Source organism: Eleutherodactylus coqui, chromosome 1 (genome assembly GCF_035609145.1).
Source record: "Eleutherodactylus coqui strain aEleCoq1 chromosome 1, aEleCoq1.hap1, whole genome shotgun sequence".
NCBI lineage: Eukaryota > Metazoa > Chordata > Amphibia > Anura > Eleutherodactylidae > Eleutherodactylus > Eleutherodactylus coqui.
In genome coordinates, this window is record NC_089837.1 from 70,193,200 (window position 1) to 70,212,765 (window position 19,566).

Here is a 19,566-nt window from a genome sequence, read left to right on the forward strand (position 1 = left end):
ATTATAGAACAGCTTTCATTTTTCAAGAACACTGTGTGGAATGAATGCTGCCCGGTAATTGGAATAGGCAACAGAGTTTTTGTTTTAGACTGTTTCATAAATCTCCCCCCATTGTCTATCAAATCGCCACATCTGTCAGCGAATTGAACTGTACTCCCGAAGTCAAAACGCGACCACCAAACAAGTTTTCCGCAGACGTACTCAGTTGAACAGCGCCTGTTAATGGTTCGTGGATAATGGTGAACGAGTTCATTCACACAATTAGAAAATTGAAACGTCGGGAGGGTACTGCCTTTACCGATTTCACATTAACAGGTATCTTCACTAGAGATGAGTGAGCACCCAAATGCTCGAGTCCGTGTTATTCGAGTCGAGCTTTTCGTAAAATTCCAGAGCTCTACTCGAGGGACTACAATGGGAGACTCGAGCATTTTTGTATATGGGCCGCCGGGTCCTGAGCTTTTTTTTTTTTCAAGGTTCGTCTCTCTCCCTCTCCCTCTCCCCTGCCAGCCAAAAATTTGCCATTGTAGGGGCGGAGAGTGACCAAAAACTGGGGCGGGGTCGAACACTGCGTAATGCTCATTCGAGCACCATTGAGTATGCTAATAGTCGAACGAGCATCAAACTCAGCAGAGTACGTTCGCTCAACTCTAATCTTTACCAAAATGCAGATGGATTCGCAGACAGTTATAGCATCAGCTTTGTGGTATGGATTCCACTTCTTCAAATGAGGGGATGAATTCCGCACCAAAACCCACGTCAAAATTTGAACTAAATAGTGTGAATTTTGGTTCGGATTTTGCACTGTGGTTTGGCTGCAGGCATTCCTCAGCTAATTCCACCCCGTGTGAACATACACCTGTTTATAAACCTATTGGCAGTGGGGTGGAAAGTGTCTTGACAGGTTCCCTTTAATTCCATTGCCTCGTATTTCTCATGCAAAGCTTTTTAACCAGTTTTTTTTTTTTTTTTTACACCTTCTTTGCCAGTTTTTTACACCTGTTTGGCCAGCCTAAAGCTTATTATGAAATTAGCACAAATGTTTGCACCTAATGTAGATTAAAAAATTATAAACTGTTTACTGGGGGGTGTAAGCATTTGGATTCCTGTAAAATCCTTCTGATGGCTTATGTCACAAATATTTAGAAAATCTCTATCAGTAGCTTTAAACATTGGGTTTACGGCCAAAAAAACTATAGATTAGAAAGAAAATCCCATTATGCAATGAATCCTACAATAGTAGAGTTGAAAGGGACCCCAGGGTCATCGGGTCTAAGCCCCTGCCCAGTGTAGGATTTACTAAATCATCCCAGACAGATATTTGTCCAGCCTCTGTTTGAACACTTCCATTGAAGGAGAACTCACCACCTCCCATGGTAACCTGTTCCACTCATAGATCACCCTCACTGTCAGAAAGTGTTTTCTAAAATCTAATTTGCATGCAGCGTGAAATTTTTAAGCACAGTTTGGATGACATAGGGGAGCGCTCATCTGCGCACGTACAGGCCAGCAGCGCCACACAATTTTGAAGTGCAGCGTGGATGATGTAGGGGAAAAGCTGCGGACAAGTAAGCTACTCTGGCCCACCCAACCGACCAGTCTGCATTTTATGCATATGGCGCTGGAATTTTTTAAATCACAGTTGTACCTACATAAAGTGCCGTAGAACAATTAGCTTGGAAAACGGGTATACAGGGGCTGGACAAAAATATGGAAACACTGTACAAAATACATGCCTTAAGTTACATGGTATTATAAATGATATTTCAATAAGACCTGTAGCGACCGATTCTAAGTGAAGGTAATATAACACGGATGCTGCCGGGCAGAAGGCAACAATATCTTATTGGTCAGGGGGTTTGAGCCACCCAACTGCTATTACCAGTTCACTCCCCAAACCATCCAGAGCAGGGCAAGAGGTGAAGTACACACAAATTTGTTGGGGAAGCTCTCATCCAAACAGGGGTGAAAACGTTCGTATAGTGTTTCCATATTTTTGTCCACCCCCTATTCTCCCACTGGGCTTAGTTTACTATAGTAAAAACTAATGACAGATTTTCTTTAAGATTTCTAGGCAGCCCCAGACTCTGCAAACTGATGCATGTGCAATAGCGTGTTTTTGCAGTCTGCCACAAATGGCTGTGATGCGCGTTGTGATATGCTGCATAGCATATAGGACCAGCTAAAATACCATTTGGTACAAAGCCAGATATGACTCTGTAAAAGAGCATTACCAGTTACATGTGACCTATGCAACACAAGAGTAGCGTTAAATTTCCAGAAACAAAGAAAAAAAAAAAAAGGCGCCGGGCGTTCTGTATAATCTGCTAGAATCCGCTGACCGTTTTCATCGACACATCTGAAAGGATCTGCCCTGTGGACAGCGGGGAATGAGCTGCCTCCACAATTCGTGTTTATGTGCGTTTCCCTACATGAAGCGTGACGATGTTACCCGCGCCGCCGCCTGCTCACCCGCCGTACCTGCAGCTATTAGTGTGGAGAGTAAATCCGACCAACTGGCTGCTCTGGAGGGAGTTAACAAGATAAGCCCCTTAACCTCCAAAAATCAAAAGCTGATTAGATCCCGCGATCAAAATGTAAAGCAGGCGTGCGCTCTTCTCTGCGGCGGCACACTGAGACGGCCTTGATGCTGTTTTCAGGAACACCTCAGTATTTAATCTCGGGAAGGCTAAGCTGCTAAAGAAATGTAGCCAGTATGGCGTTCTGTGCTTCGTAACCTTACTGCGACGGGAGCAGAAGCACCGAACGTTCACTCCAAAAACTGCTCAGTAGTATCTGCAGCGCTTTCTTCTGGCTGGATTGCGGTTTATTCATTAGTCTTACCTTGAGGGGTAGATGTATGTACTAATTAATCTGATAAACGGTTTTCCCTCTGGTCTCCCACATGCTGTGTATGTAATGCAGATTATTTCTCACAATGGTCTTTTAGTTTTTAATTGATGTGAGCTACTGGCTGGCCTGCCTCTCTGTCATTGTGGGGCCACAGCATGAGGCGCGCCATCCGAAGCTGCGCCTCCTAGGCACACTTTTGTTTTTATGTAATCCGAAGCATCTTTTGTAATGAGTCTTATTATTGGGCTAAGGCACGAAGAGTAGATCGGTGACAGGCTGCTGCTCAAGACACCTGTTGATCAGTTGTTTGCCGGGCTAGTGCGCTGAGTTGATTTCTGCAGGAATCGTACCGTTCTGTTCTCTCTGAAGTGGCTGGACTTGGTATTACACCCATTCATTTCAATGGGAACCTGGCCTGCAGTATCAAGTCGAGCCACTACAGTGAGGATGGAGCTGTCTGCTTCCTGCAGAAATCGGCTCAGTGCACAAGCATATAGAATAGCTGATCGGTGGGTCTTGCAGGCAGCAGACCACCACCAATCTACTATTAATGGTCTATCCTAAGGATAGGAGATCAATAGTTTGCAACTGGGCAACCCCTTTAGCCCCATCAATACACCTTTGTATAGCGGGGCTTCAAATTTGCACATTCATCTTTTTAAGGTGGTGATTTAGCTGACTAAATGATAGCCAGGCTCCTACTCGAACTGTCAGGAACAGAGAAACAACAGCTTCTGGCAGTTTAACCCCTTACATGCCACAATCATTAGCAACTGCAGCATGCAAGCAAATGACAGGGGCTCTTTCTGTCTCCCATCAGCACCTTGCAGTGTGATCGCAAGGTACCAATGGGTTCACATGGCAGTTAAAAGCCTGACAAAGGCCTCCATATCTGCCCTGAAACTCGATGTATTAGGTCCGGCTCCCCCAGAGTTTAATAGGCTGTTTCCATAAGATTAGTAGAATGCACTACATAAGTAATGCAGTGTACTCTCCTAGTGAATGAACAATCACAACTTCAAGTCCCCTTCAGGGACTAAAATGTAGCATAACAAAAAAAAAATCAATAAAATTAAATTTAAAGAAAACAAAAATCCGGGTTAAACAAAAAAAACATGTTTTAACCCTTTCCAACCCACTGTGACGTCTAAAGACATTATGAATTAAGGCTGTACAGCTTTGATGTTGAAAGACGCTCGTTGGGGTTCTCTTACTGTATATTGCCAGCCTCTCTGCTGTCGGAGCCTATCCAACGTGTCACCTCATGCAGTACTGGCTTTAGCCAGCAGATAGCGCCGTTGTATAACTGCAGAAAACCAGGATACTAATTGGATTGGAGAGGGTTAAATGGATCAAATGCCAAAGGAAGTTAAAGAACCAACACACAGTAGGGATTACCTAAGCAATGGAAATGTTTTGTTATTTATCTCACATGAAAACCTCCGTAAATGTAATTATAAAAAAAAAAGGAATGCCAGAGTTGCTGTTTTTTTTGTTTTTTTTTTGTTCCACTCCCCCAAAAATTTAATAAAAAGCAGCCTAAAAGTCATATGCAGCTAAACATGGTGCCAATAAAAACTACAACTCTTTAGGCAAGAACTCATATAGCTCCGTTGGTGGAATAATAAAGATGTTCTGGCTCTTAGAATGTGGGAATGCCGATTCACTTGTTTTTGTTTAAATATGAGCTGTTATTGTACTAAAGTAATAAAGTATTTAAAAAAATTACAATATTACAGATTAGATCACCAATTACTTCAGAAGGGTCGGTGATCCGGGGATTATTCCGATTACTAGATTGGAGTCGGGAAGGAATTTTTTTGCCTTGAATGAGGTAAATTGGCTTCTACCTCATTGGGGTTTTGTCTTCTTCTGGATCAACACTTGTGGGTAATAGGCTAAACTGATAGACATGTCTTTTTTTGGCCTTACATTCTATGTTAGTGAATTCTGTAAATACAATGGTGGAATTTCTGGTTGTTTTTCCCTTCTGTCTTCCCAAAAGTGTAGTAAAAGTTCTAAAACACATTATATGTACCCCAGAATGGTGCCATTAATATAATACAACTTATCCCCCCCCCCCCCCCCCCCCTGAAAAAAAGAAGCCCTGATATGGCTATGTCAAAGACTTATGGCTTTTGCAATTCGACAATGAAATTTGCTTGGGCCTTAAGGCACAAAATAAGCTGGCCAATAAGGGGTTAATTACAAATTTTTTTTTTTCTTTATTTAACTTGTTTTTTCCTTTTTTCTTATTTTCCCCCATGTAAAAAGTAATATTTTGTGCATGCTAACTATAACAAGGTGCTTAATTTTGTGCAGCTCAGGTTGTCAATTAAGGGCTCCTGTCCACGGGCGATTAGTTCATTGTGTTATCCGCGGCGATAATCCGGCCGCGGGTAACGCAGTGAACACTTTCCATAGCGTTGCTACAGAAAGCGCAGCCGCCTGTCCACGAGCAGAAAATCACAGCGATGCTCTGCTCGCAGGATTCAAATCGCGATTTGCCGCGATTCTCCGCGGTGAGCCTATCTGTCAGTTTGGAGACCTGACAGCGCTCCCACCTGCTGTGCCGCGGCGTAATATTAATAGCAATATTCCACCTCGCCCGTTGGCAGGGGACCATAGGCAGCGTTCCCGCAGCGTTTAAAACTACACTGTGAGGTTATGTTGGAGGTTCTGTCACAGCTGCCATAAACGGCATGGAACTCCCAAAGGGAAAGGGATCGATTAGTGAAACGGATTCCACTTTGGTGTCCTTTTGCCAAGGGTTCCTTTTTGTTTCCATTTCATTTGGAGTAAAGAATGGCATAGTCCACTACGCTATCCTATTCTCCAAATACAGGGTGTGCCACGAAAAAGTAACCCCTCATCACACTCTTATCAGCGCTGTGTGTACGTTTCCTCATGTATCATATGTGTTTTTTTTGTTATCGGATGTCTTAAAGAAAAAAAGGCAGCTGCAAAACTTTCTAAAGAAAAAGAAGTTCAGTGAAAAATATATACCTTTTTTTAATGTAAAAACGGATAGTTTTGTTTATCACTTTCTTAGGATTTATTCTAACCCTTTAACCCTTTCCAATCCAATTTGTATTCTGGTTTTCCTAGGGGGCTTACTCTTTTTCTCCTGTTATACAATGGCGCTATCTGCTGGCTAAAGCCAGTACTGCATGAGGTGACAGCAGAGAGGCTGGCAATATACAGTAAGAGAACCCTGACGGACGTCTTCCAATATCGGAGCTGTACAGCCTTAAATCATAATGTCTTCAGAGGTCAGACAGTGGATTGGAAAGGGTTAAGCATCCCTTTAGTAGGATAGTGTATTAGAAACCTTCTGATCATCACCTGCACTATTGGTTTATGCAGAGTTTGTTGAAATGACAGCTAAAGGGTTAACTAAAGCTTGGGGAAGTGATATACATACCGTAGTACCGTATATTGTGAAATTGTATGACCCTTAATTCTCCATTGATTTGCTGGAAGCGGAATATCCACTCTTGTTACAATGTTTCGTGAACAGAGTTGCGCTATCTCTGCCCCGTTGCACATCTTGCGCCGGTCTTGTTAATGACTCGTATATGTGGAGGAGTCACATATATAGTGAAGCAAAAGGGGGCGAATGGCGCAATAAAGGCTGCTGCATCTGCTGAAGTAGAGAGCGACTGGGAATAAAGCACCGTAATGTGATTTAAAGGTCACTGGATTATTTTAGGTTTGAAAGTCTTTTATCGAAATGTTCTTTCACATTCACTGCACTGTAAAATTCTGTGTCAGCAGCGAGATTTAACACCGCCGCAGTGTCAAGTGAGGAAAATGTTAATTGCATACGTGGAAAACAATTATTTTACGAATGAAGGGGAAAGGTCCCATACACGGGCGGCTTTTAAAAGATCATTACGATTGTTGTAAATGTTACGTGCCGGAATATGCAACGCAGGGCTGTAAATAGAGAATCTCCTCACATTGGTAATGGGCCGGAAATTGTAAAATCTTGCTTCTAGTAAGATCTTCTTTTGGGGTCTTCCAGACTCTCGAGTTAGTGCTGCTATCAGAGAAAAAGACTAAGGGCTCGTTCACACGGGCGTATGCAGGCTTCAGTCGTTTAAGTATGCTGTGTATTTACACGGCTGAATATTGCAATTGTCTATATATTTTGGCCGTTCTTGCAGGTTTCTGTGTGTGTAAATACGCTACATATTCACACGCTCTAGGGCGCGTTTGGCTAAGATTGGCTCCAATGATAAGAGTAGTTTCCATAGTGGCCCTTGTAGTAATACTGCCCCTACCTCCCCATAGTGACCCCAGTAATAATACTGTCCCCCATAGTCGCCCCAGTAGTAAATGACCACAGTAATCACAGTGGCTTCAATAATGAGTGTCCCCCATAGTGACCCTAGTAGTAATAGGGCCCCCTATAGTGACCCCAGTAGTAAGTGTCCCGGATAGTGACCAGAGTAATAACAGTGACTCCCATAGTGACCCCAGTAATAACAGTGACTCCCATAGTGACTCTAGTAATATAATTGACCCCCCCATAGTGGCACCAGTAATAACAATGGCCCCCCCTTAGTGGCCCCAGTAGTAATAGTGACCCTCACATCAGCCTCAGTAGTAATTGGCCCCTGGTCGGCCAGCATTCCACTCACCCAGCCACTGATGATCCTGTAACTGCTGGCCTCTCCCCATGGCATCTGCACTGTGTACAGGATGGCACACACATACACGGCAGGGAAGAGGTCAGTGGTCACAGACTCTGCACCGCCGCTGGACCGGAGCTGCAGGCTGTGTGAGTGAAGTGCCTGTTAGGGCTCTTTCACACAAGCCTATATCGGCCGCGCTTTCACACCTGACCAATATACACTGCCCATCTGATGCATTGGTTTCCAATGCATCAGTTCAAATGGGAATATTCCCGCGGCATAAAGACGACTAGCCGGCAAAGATAGCACATACTGTGTTCATTTTGGCTGTCCGTTTTTACGCTGGCCAGGAAAGATAGTTCAGGAGCTATGTTTCCGACTGGAATACAGCAACGTCTCCCATAGACTCCTGTGGGAGCTGCCGGAGAAGGGAGGTGGGAGGGAGTTTAGCAGCATGACAGCTAAACTCCCACCACCTTCCCTCCTCCTCCTCCTCCACCCCTTGGTGGCTGTTTGCAATTGGAGGGGGTGGGAGCTAGTGTGCTAAACTGTCTATCCCTGCCCGACTGTATCCCGGGCTTGGCGTATACTCATCGGACCTGGCCATCTGGACGGCCACATGGACAGGAGATGCAGCCGTGACTTGGTCATGGCTGCTTCTCGTTCACACGCTTTTCGGTTGCGCTGTGGCCATGACATGGCCTACCCAAAATCGCTGTGCGGGCCACATAAAATGAGGCAGTGGGCCTTGTGTTTGACATGTGTGACCTAAACTATGAGTACATGACTTACTTCATGGTGCGGATAGGAAGTACAGATGGATATCTTTGTTTTCCAATGAACATTCCGGTAAGCAGAAAGTATCGAGTCAATAGCCACGAATGGAAAATTAAAATATCTGCGCCCATCATTAGTCTCATCCTTGGCATTTCCATATTTTGCATTCATTGTATTTCTTATCTCTGCTTACATTTCCTAAATAGCTTTGAAGCCGGCGAGTTGAAAATCGTCGCCTGGAATGAGCAGGAACACCGCGACAAAGACTGGTGCGAGGAGCCTCGGTGCAAGTAAGTCCAGTATGAGGCGTAATTGAAAGGAACACATCAGATGCCCGCTCATACATATTTAAATGAGTGTTTCTATGCTTTCCACTCAATATGTTAATACATTTTAATAGAAAGAGCGAGGCACATCAAAGAAAGGAGCGGAACATTAGCGAGCATTAAGAAGAGAGGCCTTCACTGCAAATCCCGTCCCTTCCGCCATCACCCTTTGTTACTTCTACTGAAGTAAATTGCTTTCTTTTCTTTGGAGCTCTAAGCTAGACTCTCGATTAAATAAATAGAGGCGCACAGCTCCAGGGGAAAGAATACAAAACACTTTGATTAAAAGGCATTCAATCACTTTCAAATCACGGACACAGGGTTGTCTCTGCAAATAAATGCCACCTGATGAGGAGTGGGCAAGGGAGCGCAGTAGCAGTCGGTGCCCGCTCTACAGGTTGGGGAACGGCGCCGGTAGATCTTGGTAGGCAACGGTCAAGAAGTACCAAAGCCAACTTTTTGCAAGGTGAAAATGCTTTGTGTTCGCAGCCCTGGGTTTTACCGCATCCTCCGGTATGCTTCACCTTTATGATCCCGTTTGACAGTTTACATACATGGAAGTAATCTACTCAAAGAGTTGAGTTGCTGTGTACGTAGATTACTGATTCTCTGCTGATCTTTAGTTGCAGTCTGTATTTTCCTCCTCTGCACTCACTATTCTTCTGGTGGAGTTACCGTTTACATACATTGCATTGCTTACCCTGTATTGATCTGGAGTTACATCCTGTATCATACTTCAGAGCTGCAATCACTAGTCTGCTGGTGGAGTCACCGTGTACAGTACTGTGCAAAAGATTTAGAAGTTGTAAAAAAAATGCTGCGAAGTAAGATTACTTAAAAAAATTAAGGGTGTTAATTAGAGATGAGCGAACCTACTCGGTCATGCCCCTTTTTCGCCAGAGCGCTGCGATTTTCGAGTACTTCCGTACTCGGGCGAAAAGATTCGGGGGGCGCCGTGGGTAGGTGGGGGGTTGCAGCGGGGAGTGGGGGGGGGGGGGGGAGAGAGAGAGCTCCCCCCTGTTCCCCGCTCCGCCACGCCTCCCCCTGGCGCCCCCCGAATCTTTTCACCCGAGTATGGAAGTACTCGAAAATCGCGGTGCTCGATCGAGAAATTACTCGAAACGAGTATATTCGCTCATCTCTAACGTTAATAGTTTATCTTTGTCAATTAACAAATACAAAGTGAATGAACCAAAGATGTATCTAAATCACACCGATATTTGATGTGTCCCGACTTCATTCCTCCTTGTCCTCCACTGTCCCCATTAGCTAGTAGGGCCTGTGGCTTGTAGGGAAGGCACTTGTCGGGCTCCATGGATGCCCCTTGCATTGGAATCCGGTCAGGAAGCAGAGTGACTGCGGCGTGCGCCGGGAGAGGTGATTCCAGGGTGTCGGCCGGGTCTCAGCTCTGCACATGCGACCTGTCAGGAGCAGGAATGGGAGGCCAGCGTACCTTCAGGGCCAGCCCTGCTCGGTTCTAGCGGCTTGTGTGTGGGTCCCTGTCGACCCAGCTTCCAGCGCCATATATCTATGTGGGGCCTGGGAGGATGAGGCAGGAGGCCCAGCTCAGGAGTGTACGCCTGCGGCAGCTAGTCAGCCACTGGGGGCGTGTCGTTCAACTCAGGACTGCCAAAACATGTCTCCATCTATTATTCTGGTGGAGACAAGATGCAACAGTACCCACAGGTTATACACCATGGCAAGACTGAGCGCAACATGAAGATACAAGATAGTTATTCTGCATCAGCAAGGTCTCTCCCAGACAAAGATTTTAAAGCAGAGTGTGGTTTCAAGATGTGCTGCTTAAGCTGTTTTGAAGAAGCAGAAAGAATTGAGCAACATTGAGAAACGTATATGCAGTTGTTGGCCAAGGAAACTTAGTGCAGCAGATAGGCAAATAATGCTTACAACCCTTTGGAATTGGAAGATGTTCAGCAGTGCCATCAGCTCAGAACTGGTAGAAACCATTGGGACCCAGATAAACCCATTTACTTTTCTGAAAAGTCTGGCCGGGAGTGGTCTTCATGGAAGAATTGCAGCCAAAAAGCCATATTGTACACATATAAATAAGGCCAAGTGACTCCTCAATGCATGAAAACATAGAAACTGGAGTGCAGGCCAATGGAAGTAGCTGCTCTAGACTTATGAGTCAAAATGTGAAATATTTGGCTGTAAAAGAAGGCAGTTCAATTTTGTTTGGTGAAGGGCTGGACACCAGTACAATAATGAGTGTCTGCAGGCAGCAGTGAAGCATGGTGGAGAGCAGTACAATGAGTGTCTGCAGGCAGCAGGGAAGCATGGTGGAGAGCAGTACAATGAGTGTCTGCAGGCAGCAGGGAAGCATGGTGGAGAGCAGTACAATGAGTGTCTGCAGGCAGCAGGGAAGCATGGTGGAGAGCAGTACAATGAGTGTCTGCAGGCAGCAGGGAAGCATGGTGGGGAGCAGTACAATGAGTGTCTGCAGGCAGCAGTGAAGCATGGTGCAGAGCAGTACAATGAATGTCTTCAGGCAGCAGTGAAGCATGGTGCAGAGCGGTACAATAATGTGTCTGCAGGCAACAGTGAAGCATGGTGGAGAGCGGTACAATAATGTGTCTGCAGGCAACAGTGAAGCGTGGTGGAGAGCGGTACAATAATGAATGTCTGCAGGCAACAGTGAAGCGTGGTGGAGAGCTGTACAATAATGAGTGTCTGCAGGCAGCAGTGAAGCACGGTGGAGAGCAGTACAATAATGAGTGTCTGCAGGCAGCAGGGAAGCATGGTGGAGAGCGGTACAATAATGAGTTTCTGCAGGCAACAGGGAAGCATGGTGGAGAGCGGTACAATAATGAGTGTCTGCAGGCAGCAGTGAAGCATGGTGGAGAGCGGTGCAATAATGATTGTCTGCATTATGGAGATTCCCTGCAAGTTTGCGGCTGCATTTCAGCACATGGAGTTGAGGATTTGGTCAGGATTAATGGTGCCATCAAGGCAGATACTTATCCACCATACAATACAATAAGGGAGGCGTCTGACCCCAAACATCCGGCCAATGTCATTAATAACTATCTTCAGTGTAAAGAACAACAAGGAGTCCTGGAAGTGATGAGACGGCTCTACAGAGCCCTGATCTCATAATCATCCAGTCTGTCTGGGATTACATGAAGTGGCAGAAGGATTAGAGCAAGCCAACATCCACCAGTGATATGTGGTTAGTACCCCAAGATGTTTGTAACAACTTCCCTGCCAAGTTCCTTCAATAACTGTGTGCAAGTGTACCTAGAAGAACTAATGCTATTTGGAAGACAAAGGGCGGTCACACCAAATACTGATGTCATTCAAATTATTGTTCATTCACTTTTTGTTTTGTTAATTGCCAAAAATAAACTATTAACACTTTTATTTTTTAAAACATTCTTACTTTAGAATTTTTTTGACACCTGCCTAAAACTTTTGCACAGTTAGGGTGAATGCAGACAGACGGTTCGGATTCTGACTGCGAGATTCTTGCAGCAGGATGCGAGCCGTGCCCCTGCAGTGACCTCCGGCTTACCTGTCCGGTGTCTTCGCTATGCTCTGCGGATGTGTCAACCTGCACACAGCCACACATGCACAGAGCAGAGCTGGCATGTCAGCGATGACGCAGAGGCTCACACTGAAATAGGACATGCCACGACTTTTCCGCATACTAAATCGCGGCTGCTTGCATAGGATTGCATAAACCAAGGCAATCCTATGGCAGCGTGCAACGGTGGAAATTCTGCGTGAACTCTCGCCGTGGGATTTCCGCCCGTGTGCTTTCAGTCTGATGTACATTACTACTGCTGAGTTACATGCTATATTATACTCCAGAGCTGCAATCACTATTCCGCTAGGGTAGTCACGGTGTACATATATACATTATATTACTTCTCTTGCTCTGATTTTGAATTGCATAGAGCCGGGTCCCTGATCACCCCCTCTATGAGCTGGAATGGAGAAACACTCTGTAGGAGCAGGACTTGAGCCAGCCTTGTAGTACAAGGGTTGACCGTTCATCTGGATCGCTGTCATGCAGTGCTACATTTAGACAGCTGGAGAGATTTCTGGCTGGCTGTGTAAAATCAGAATCACCCAGGTAATCAGCCCAGGGGCCACATTGTGAGAAGCTTGCCTCTAAGAGAGAAAACCCCTTTAACTGCAGCTCTCACATAGTTATATAGCTTGAAACGGGAGGACAACCCGTGTTAAAAGCAGAGTGCCCTACTACATAAAAGTGAGGTGTACACCTGCTGCTGTAGAGTGGTCGAGTTGTCCAACCCATGCAAAACCTTTTTAACCCCTTAACGCTACAGGACGTACAGTTACGTCCTGCAGCTTCAGGATATGTATGAAGGGAGATCACGGGGTGATCTCACGCCATACAATGCGGGTGCCGGCTGTTTTTTTTATAGCGGACACACGCCTGGAACAGCTCCGATAAGCTGCAACATTCATCGAAGCTGTTAACCTTTTAAATGCCATTGTCAATTCTGACAGCAGTATTTAAATGCCCCGACCGATGATTAGGGGTCCCAAATTGCCCCCCACGATAAGATCGGAGGTTGCGATGCGGGTGTCATGGCAGCCAGGGGCCTTCTGAAAGGCCCCTGGATTGTCATTGCAAATTGCCTATCAAGCCAGGTCTGTGGTGTGGGCTTGTGGGCTTGATAGAATACCTGTCAGATCGCAGTATAATGTAATGCTATGGCACTACATTATATTGCAGGAGCGATCTAATAATCACAAGTTCTGGGGACTAAAAAAAAAAAGTAAAAATAAGTTTTTAAAAAGCTTTACTAATTAGTAAAAAAATAAATACTAATAAAATAAAAAAATTAAAAAAAACCCTATTGCCATATTTCTAATAAAATCTAAATAATAAAACAAAAATACGTATTTGGTATCGCTGCGTCTGTAAAAGTCCGATCTATGAAAGTATCATTTACCCCACACGGTGAATGTCATCAGAAAAAAAAAAAACAGCTTTATACTATTTATTTATTTTTTAATCATGTTATTTTTGCAGTGTGTGCGCCATAGAAACAATACACACACAAAGATGGCAGAGTTTTTTTTATTTTTTTTTCATTTTGCTCCATTTAGATCTTTTTTTTAAGTTTTCCAGTAAATTATGTGGTACATTAAATGGTACCATTGAACAATACAACTCGTCCGTCAAAAAAACAAGCCCTCAGACAACGACATCGATGATTAAATAAAAGTTATGATTTTTTAAAAAGGGAGGAAAAAAAAAGGGCCCCGTGCTTGAAGCCACTCTCACACATGGGCGCGGCAAAATGCTTTGCCGCAATTGTACTTTCGTTTTCTAATGTAGGTTTTCGTGTTTTTTTTTGTTGTTTTTTTTAAATAAAGTAAAAAACACCTGTGTGAGAGCAGCCTAAGGAGTTTAATGTCGCCCAAGTGGCATACTCTGATAATCTAGTAAGAATATGAAGAACTTCATTAGACCTACCTTCACCTTTTGAGCCTGGATTGCCCAATATATAATGGGTTACCTCTTCTCCAGCAGTAGATTAGTTGTGTGCAACTTTAATCATTATATTCCTGGAAACCAGCTGTCTGTTCACTGATTTCCTTCTGAGCTTCTGGTAGGCTTTCTCATACACACCACAGGAAGCAGAGCTGCAGTGTAAAGCATTTGGGAATTACAGTAAAGCAATCTTTCCAAGGGTGCATTTAGACTGAAAGAGGAGTGCTCAAAAATCGCTCAAACGCCAGTTGGAGTGACAGTTTTGAGGGATCATCTTTGCATAACTCCTAAGTAGCTTAAAGAGTTATATGCAAACAGCTGCTTTGTTCTCACACTTGTCAGCGGTGTCCCGCTGAGCTAATAGCTCTGAGAAATAACAGGAGTTCTGGCAGCGCCTTTGTTCTTGGAGCTGTCAGCATGTATCCTGCTGGAATACCAGCTGAAAGAATGCTATCAGCACTGCACGCTGATAAAATCAGCATGCAGCGCTGATAACAGTCATCAGTGATTTCTAGCCTGCTGGAAATCAGCGATGAACGAATAGTGCACAAACAGTGTGTGATGGACGTGCGTTTAGACACAACGATTATCGCTCAAAAGATGGCTAAAAGGGCCGTTACTGATGCAACAGGTAGATAGTTTTTGGTCTACCCAATAACCGCTGCATCAGAGGCTGTACCTGGTATAGCAGCTCAGTCTCATTCACCGGAATGGGACAGAGTTGCTTTCAGACCATGTGACCGCTAAACGTGACGGCATACACGCCTGTGAAGAGGCCGCGGCATTCATGTGAGCACCGCAGCCACTTCATACCGCAAGGACAGGTCATAAATATGTCGGTTCTGGAAAACTCCTTTTAACAATCATGATAGTTTATGGGTCGATGCAGTCGTCTTTCCCACGGCAATGTGCGAGGGTTGGCCGCTCAGAGAGACAGACAGAAGGAAGGTCGATGTGTTTGAGCTGTGGTGCTGGGGGAGAGTGCTGCGAGAGCCTTGGACTACCATGACAGCGAACAGGGTGGTGTTGGCTCACATCAGACCGAGGGTATCGCTGGGGGGTGGGGAACATCGGCTCTTTCTTTTTTTTTTTAAACACGTGGTGCGCTCTGGCTCATTGGAGGCGGTGCTGGTGCTTGGCGGGGTCATGGGGGGAGGGGATCAGGCCACCGCGAACGTGTCAGTCGCGGAGTTGGGAGAGGCCGTGGAGGACAGAGATGCGTGGAGAACATTGATCCATGGAGTGACCAAGGATCGGATGCGACTGAACGGATCATCATCAATAGTTTACGATTTCTAAAAGTTGCAAAGTAAAGTGGATACTGTGTTGCCATTACCGGTGATTCGTATTGAGATTTCTTAAAGGTTGTTTTTTAGTTTTGTTTCCCAAATGCATCTCGAAAAAGAAAGGCCGTGTATTAGTCTTTCCCAGCCCCAAGCTTCTATAAAAGGTATCAGGGGCCAGAGAGAATGGTAACAATGCCTCTGCTAAAAATCCATAGTACATTGTGTAAGCAGTAATACATACACAGCCTTGAGGACTTGGCCAGCAGCCTTCGCCGTCCTTTTTTTCCTGTGCGGATAATATCAGCAACACGGATAGAATAAAAATGATCAGACACCTCGGCTTCCTGCGAGGACAAAGGATTTATGGGAAGGGAGCACAAGGGCAGGACACCTTAAAAATAGAACCTTGGCTTGGCTTATGGGATTCGGCGCAGTGTACATTTTATTCCAGCTGCCTGGTGTGTAAGCGCCGCTGCTTTATTTCCTTTCTCATTCTGATATTGAAGCTCACAGGGATCCCTCTTGGAATTAGTCTGGAGGTGTATTACGCCTTCTCCGAAAATTCATTTACAGCCTCCAATCCAGCTGACAGCAATGCACAATCTCCTGCTCCCAGTTATTTTACATCTAATCATGTCTGGGGTAAAGCTGGCGTGTGCATCCGGAATAAATATGGATTTCGTCTGGCTTTTCTTCTGTGTGTTTATAGAAAAGGAACATTAAATGTGAAGAATTGCGAAAAGGTTAAAAAAAAACAAAAAAACAATCCCAGTAATTTCTCCCGTAATCTTCTTTTGCGCTTTGATCCAATTGTGTCTTGTATTGCAATCTAAAGGGAGAAATGCATATATGTAAAGAAATGTCTATCAGCGTCCCCTGTCCTGTGATTGACTGCAAGGCAGCTGGCTGCAGCAGCAGGAGCCTCCCCCCCTCTGCAGCAGTAAACCTCACCCCATGACTAAGCCCCGCCTCCTAGAGTATAGAACTGATTGGCAGGACATCGCCTCTGTGTTCTCTGCAGATATTCTGTAACACTGAACACACTGGAATACTTTTTACACGGAATGATTATCGTTCAGTTCGGCGTTGGATCATGTGAGGCTTAACCCTTTCCAATCCAGTTTGTATCCTGGTTTTCCTAGGGGGCTTACTCTTTTTCTACTGTTATGCAATGGCACTATATGCTGGCTAAAGCCAGTACTGCATGAGGTGACACATTGGAAAGGCTCTGACAGCTGGCAATATACAGTAAGAGAACCCCGACAGACGTCTTCCAACATCGGAGCTGTACAGCTTTAAAGGGGTTGTCTCGAGGCAAGGGTGTAATTTTTGTATTGCCCAGTCCTCCTTCTTAAGCATACATTACTATGCACACGTGTAAATGGGTTTTAAAGCCGTTTTTTTACTCACAGTTCTCGTGTTTCAGCAACTTATAAAACGTTTCCCAAAGATGGCCGCCGGTTCTTTTCTCAAGGTGCACCGCAGGTTTCTCCCATGGTGCACCGTGCTTGCTGTAGCCCGACGTGCGCGCTCCCGAGACGCTACCAGCTGTGTCTCCCTGACAACCAGACGCCCCGCGGCCGCCGACCAGACCCCACAGCCACCGACCGGGCCTCGGGATTGAATGCGGCCGACCACGGCACACGCTCTTGGGCCACAGTCACCCACCGCTAGGCCCCGGCTCCCCCGCGCTAGGCCCCGGCTCCCCCGCGGCAGTCCCCTCGCCACAACGGTAGGCCCCGGGGCCCAGTCCAGTTAGTCACTCGTCACCCCCGACCCATCACTTACCTGGGCGGCTTCTCGGCACTGCTGGGCGGCTCAAGTTTCTGCAACTTCCTCTAACAGAGGTTGGTAGCAGAATGGCCGCTCCAGCGCGCTCCCGAGAAGTTACAGCTCGTCTGCGCATGCGCAGAAGAGCTGTAGCGGCGAGCACGCTGAAGCGGCTCGTGCTCAGAGCAGAAGAACGGACTGCGCAAGCGCGTCTAAAAAAGCAAGCCGCCAGCGAAATTAGACGGAACCATGGAGACGGGGACGCTAGCAACGGAGCAGGTAAGTGGAATAACTTCTGTATGGCTCATAATTAATGCACAATGTACATTACAAAGTGCATTAATATGGCCATACAGAAGTGTATAACCCCACTTGCTTTCGCGAGACAACCCCTTTAAATCATAATGTCTTCAGACGTCAGACGGTGGACTGCAAAGGGTTAACTATAATAGCTCAGTGTATATATGGCCAATGATTGAATGTCAAATGCTAATTCATTCAGTTATCATTCATTTTATGCAGGTATAAAAGCCTGACTTACAGTCAGCCCGTGTAAACAGGCAGTCCTGTAATGGGGAGAGCCCACTGACCCCCGTCGCCGACTTTTTACATACGCATTGCACAAATAGTACTCCGATGGTATTGGAAATTCAGCTGTACACTTGGTGATGGTACTAAATGTATCACATCATTCCTGTACTTGTTCTCTTCATTATGTTCTGCAGGTTGCAGGTGGAGCCCAGCAAACCCGATCTGGCTGAGTTTCTGTATGAGGAGCAGCCTGAGCTACTGCTGTACAGATCAGACTGTCTGTCCATCGATATCGTAAAGAACTGGTACTGGAAGAGAGCCGAGGAGATTGAGAATTATGCCAGACAGGTAAATGCATTAAACACCTCACCTGGTATTGCATTAGTTACATCTAGTTGCAGTAATTAAAGGAGCTGTACAAAATTAGGAAAACATAGCTGCATTCTTTTATAAACCAAGCCACACTTATCCAGAGATTGTGTGGGGGATGTTGCAGCTCAGCCCCATTCACTTTAATGGAGCTAAGCTGTAATTCCAGATCCAACCCATAGGATGGTGGGATGAAAGAAAGCAGCCATGGTTTTCTAATCCTGTGCGAACCCTTTAAAGAACTTCCCTTTTGAAGACCACCCCTTCTCTACAGACGGTCACCCCTGTGATCATTTGATTGTGTTGCTATGGATCAACTGCTGTTGGCAAAAGTATAGTTTCACCATGTAAGGATCAGATATGCCAGGGCAGTATCTACTCTTACTTGACGGCTCACTATTATGGCTCATAGAAAGAGTCTTCTCAAAGTTTACATGGGCCCCTGGGCAACAAAGGTAAAGTGGGTACCTTTAGTAATTTATGGACTCCACTCTGCCCCCTTGATTAATTATTGGCCAAGCTCTGCCCTTTTAGTAAATTATAGGCCGCCTCCTTACCCCCTTTGTAATTTATAAGTCCTGCTGTTTGCCCGAGTCATTTATAGGCCCCACTATACCTCTTGAGTCATTTATTGGCCCTACTGTACCTTCTAAATCATTTACAGGCCCTACTGTACTTCGTAAATCATTTATAGGCCCTACTGTACTTCCTAAATCATTTATATGCCATACTATATATCTCAAATCATTTACAGGCCCTACTGTACCTCTCGAAGCCTTTAGAGGCCCTACTGTACCTCCCGAAGCCTTTAGAGGCCCTACTGTACCTCCCGAAGCCTTTAGAGGCCCTATTGTACCTCCTGATGCCTTTAGAGGCCCTACTGTGCTCTGACAATAAAATAACAAACTTCCTTCTCTCCATCGGGCTCCAACAACATCCTCCATCCTCTGCCTTGACCTCTTATCAGGATCATGCAGAACAATGCAGGTGGCGGGATGATTACAACGCACTGCCTGCATGACACAGAAGGCACCAGGTAGTGGGGCAGGTATTGCTCAGCTTCCCTTAGCGCCGCTATCATAGTCAATTGTACCCATGCAATTGATTTCAAAGAATTAGGACTGGATCCATCCCACCTGCCTGGGTCTGCTGAGTACTGTCCCCATTCCAGCTCAAAAAGAATCCCCACATGATGCCCATAAGGGACATTTGAACATATGTTGTCTTGATGAGATTACATTTTGTAAATCAAGGGGCACTGCCCACATTGAAGATGGTATATATGGGTAAGGATATATAGCACCTATGCTGAACTATCATGATGGGGCCACTTTGTGTGGCTTCTGAGAGCGCCATCAAGCTTACTTGCTCTTTGTGTTGGCATCTGCCCCATGTAATTTGAAGCCGCCCACTATGCCCCATGCCAGTTGCTTGGTGCCCAGTATGTAGTAATTGGCGACCTCAACCATTTTTTTTTTGTTTTGTTTTTGCAGTCTTCTCATATATTCCATCTTCACATTGTA

At 45.4% G+C, this 19,566-nt stretch overlaps 1 protein-coding gene across 1 annotated transcript in view; it reads left to right on the forward strand.

The window, feature by feature from the left end:
* The window catches only part of NBAS (NBAS subunit of NRZ tethering complex), a 616,392-nt gene that overhangs the window by 168,697 nt on the left and 428,129 nt on the right, over positions 1 to 19,566 (forward strand). The window contains exons 22-23 of the mRNA XM_066597064.1: positions 8,477 to 8,560; positions 17,869 to 18,022. Of these exons, the coding sequence (XP_066453161.1) occupies positions 8,477 to 8,560; positions 17,869 to 18,022 (238 nt within the window). The remainder of the gene's footprint in view (positions 1 to 8,476; positions 8,561 to 17,868; positions 18,023 to 19,566) is intronic.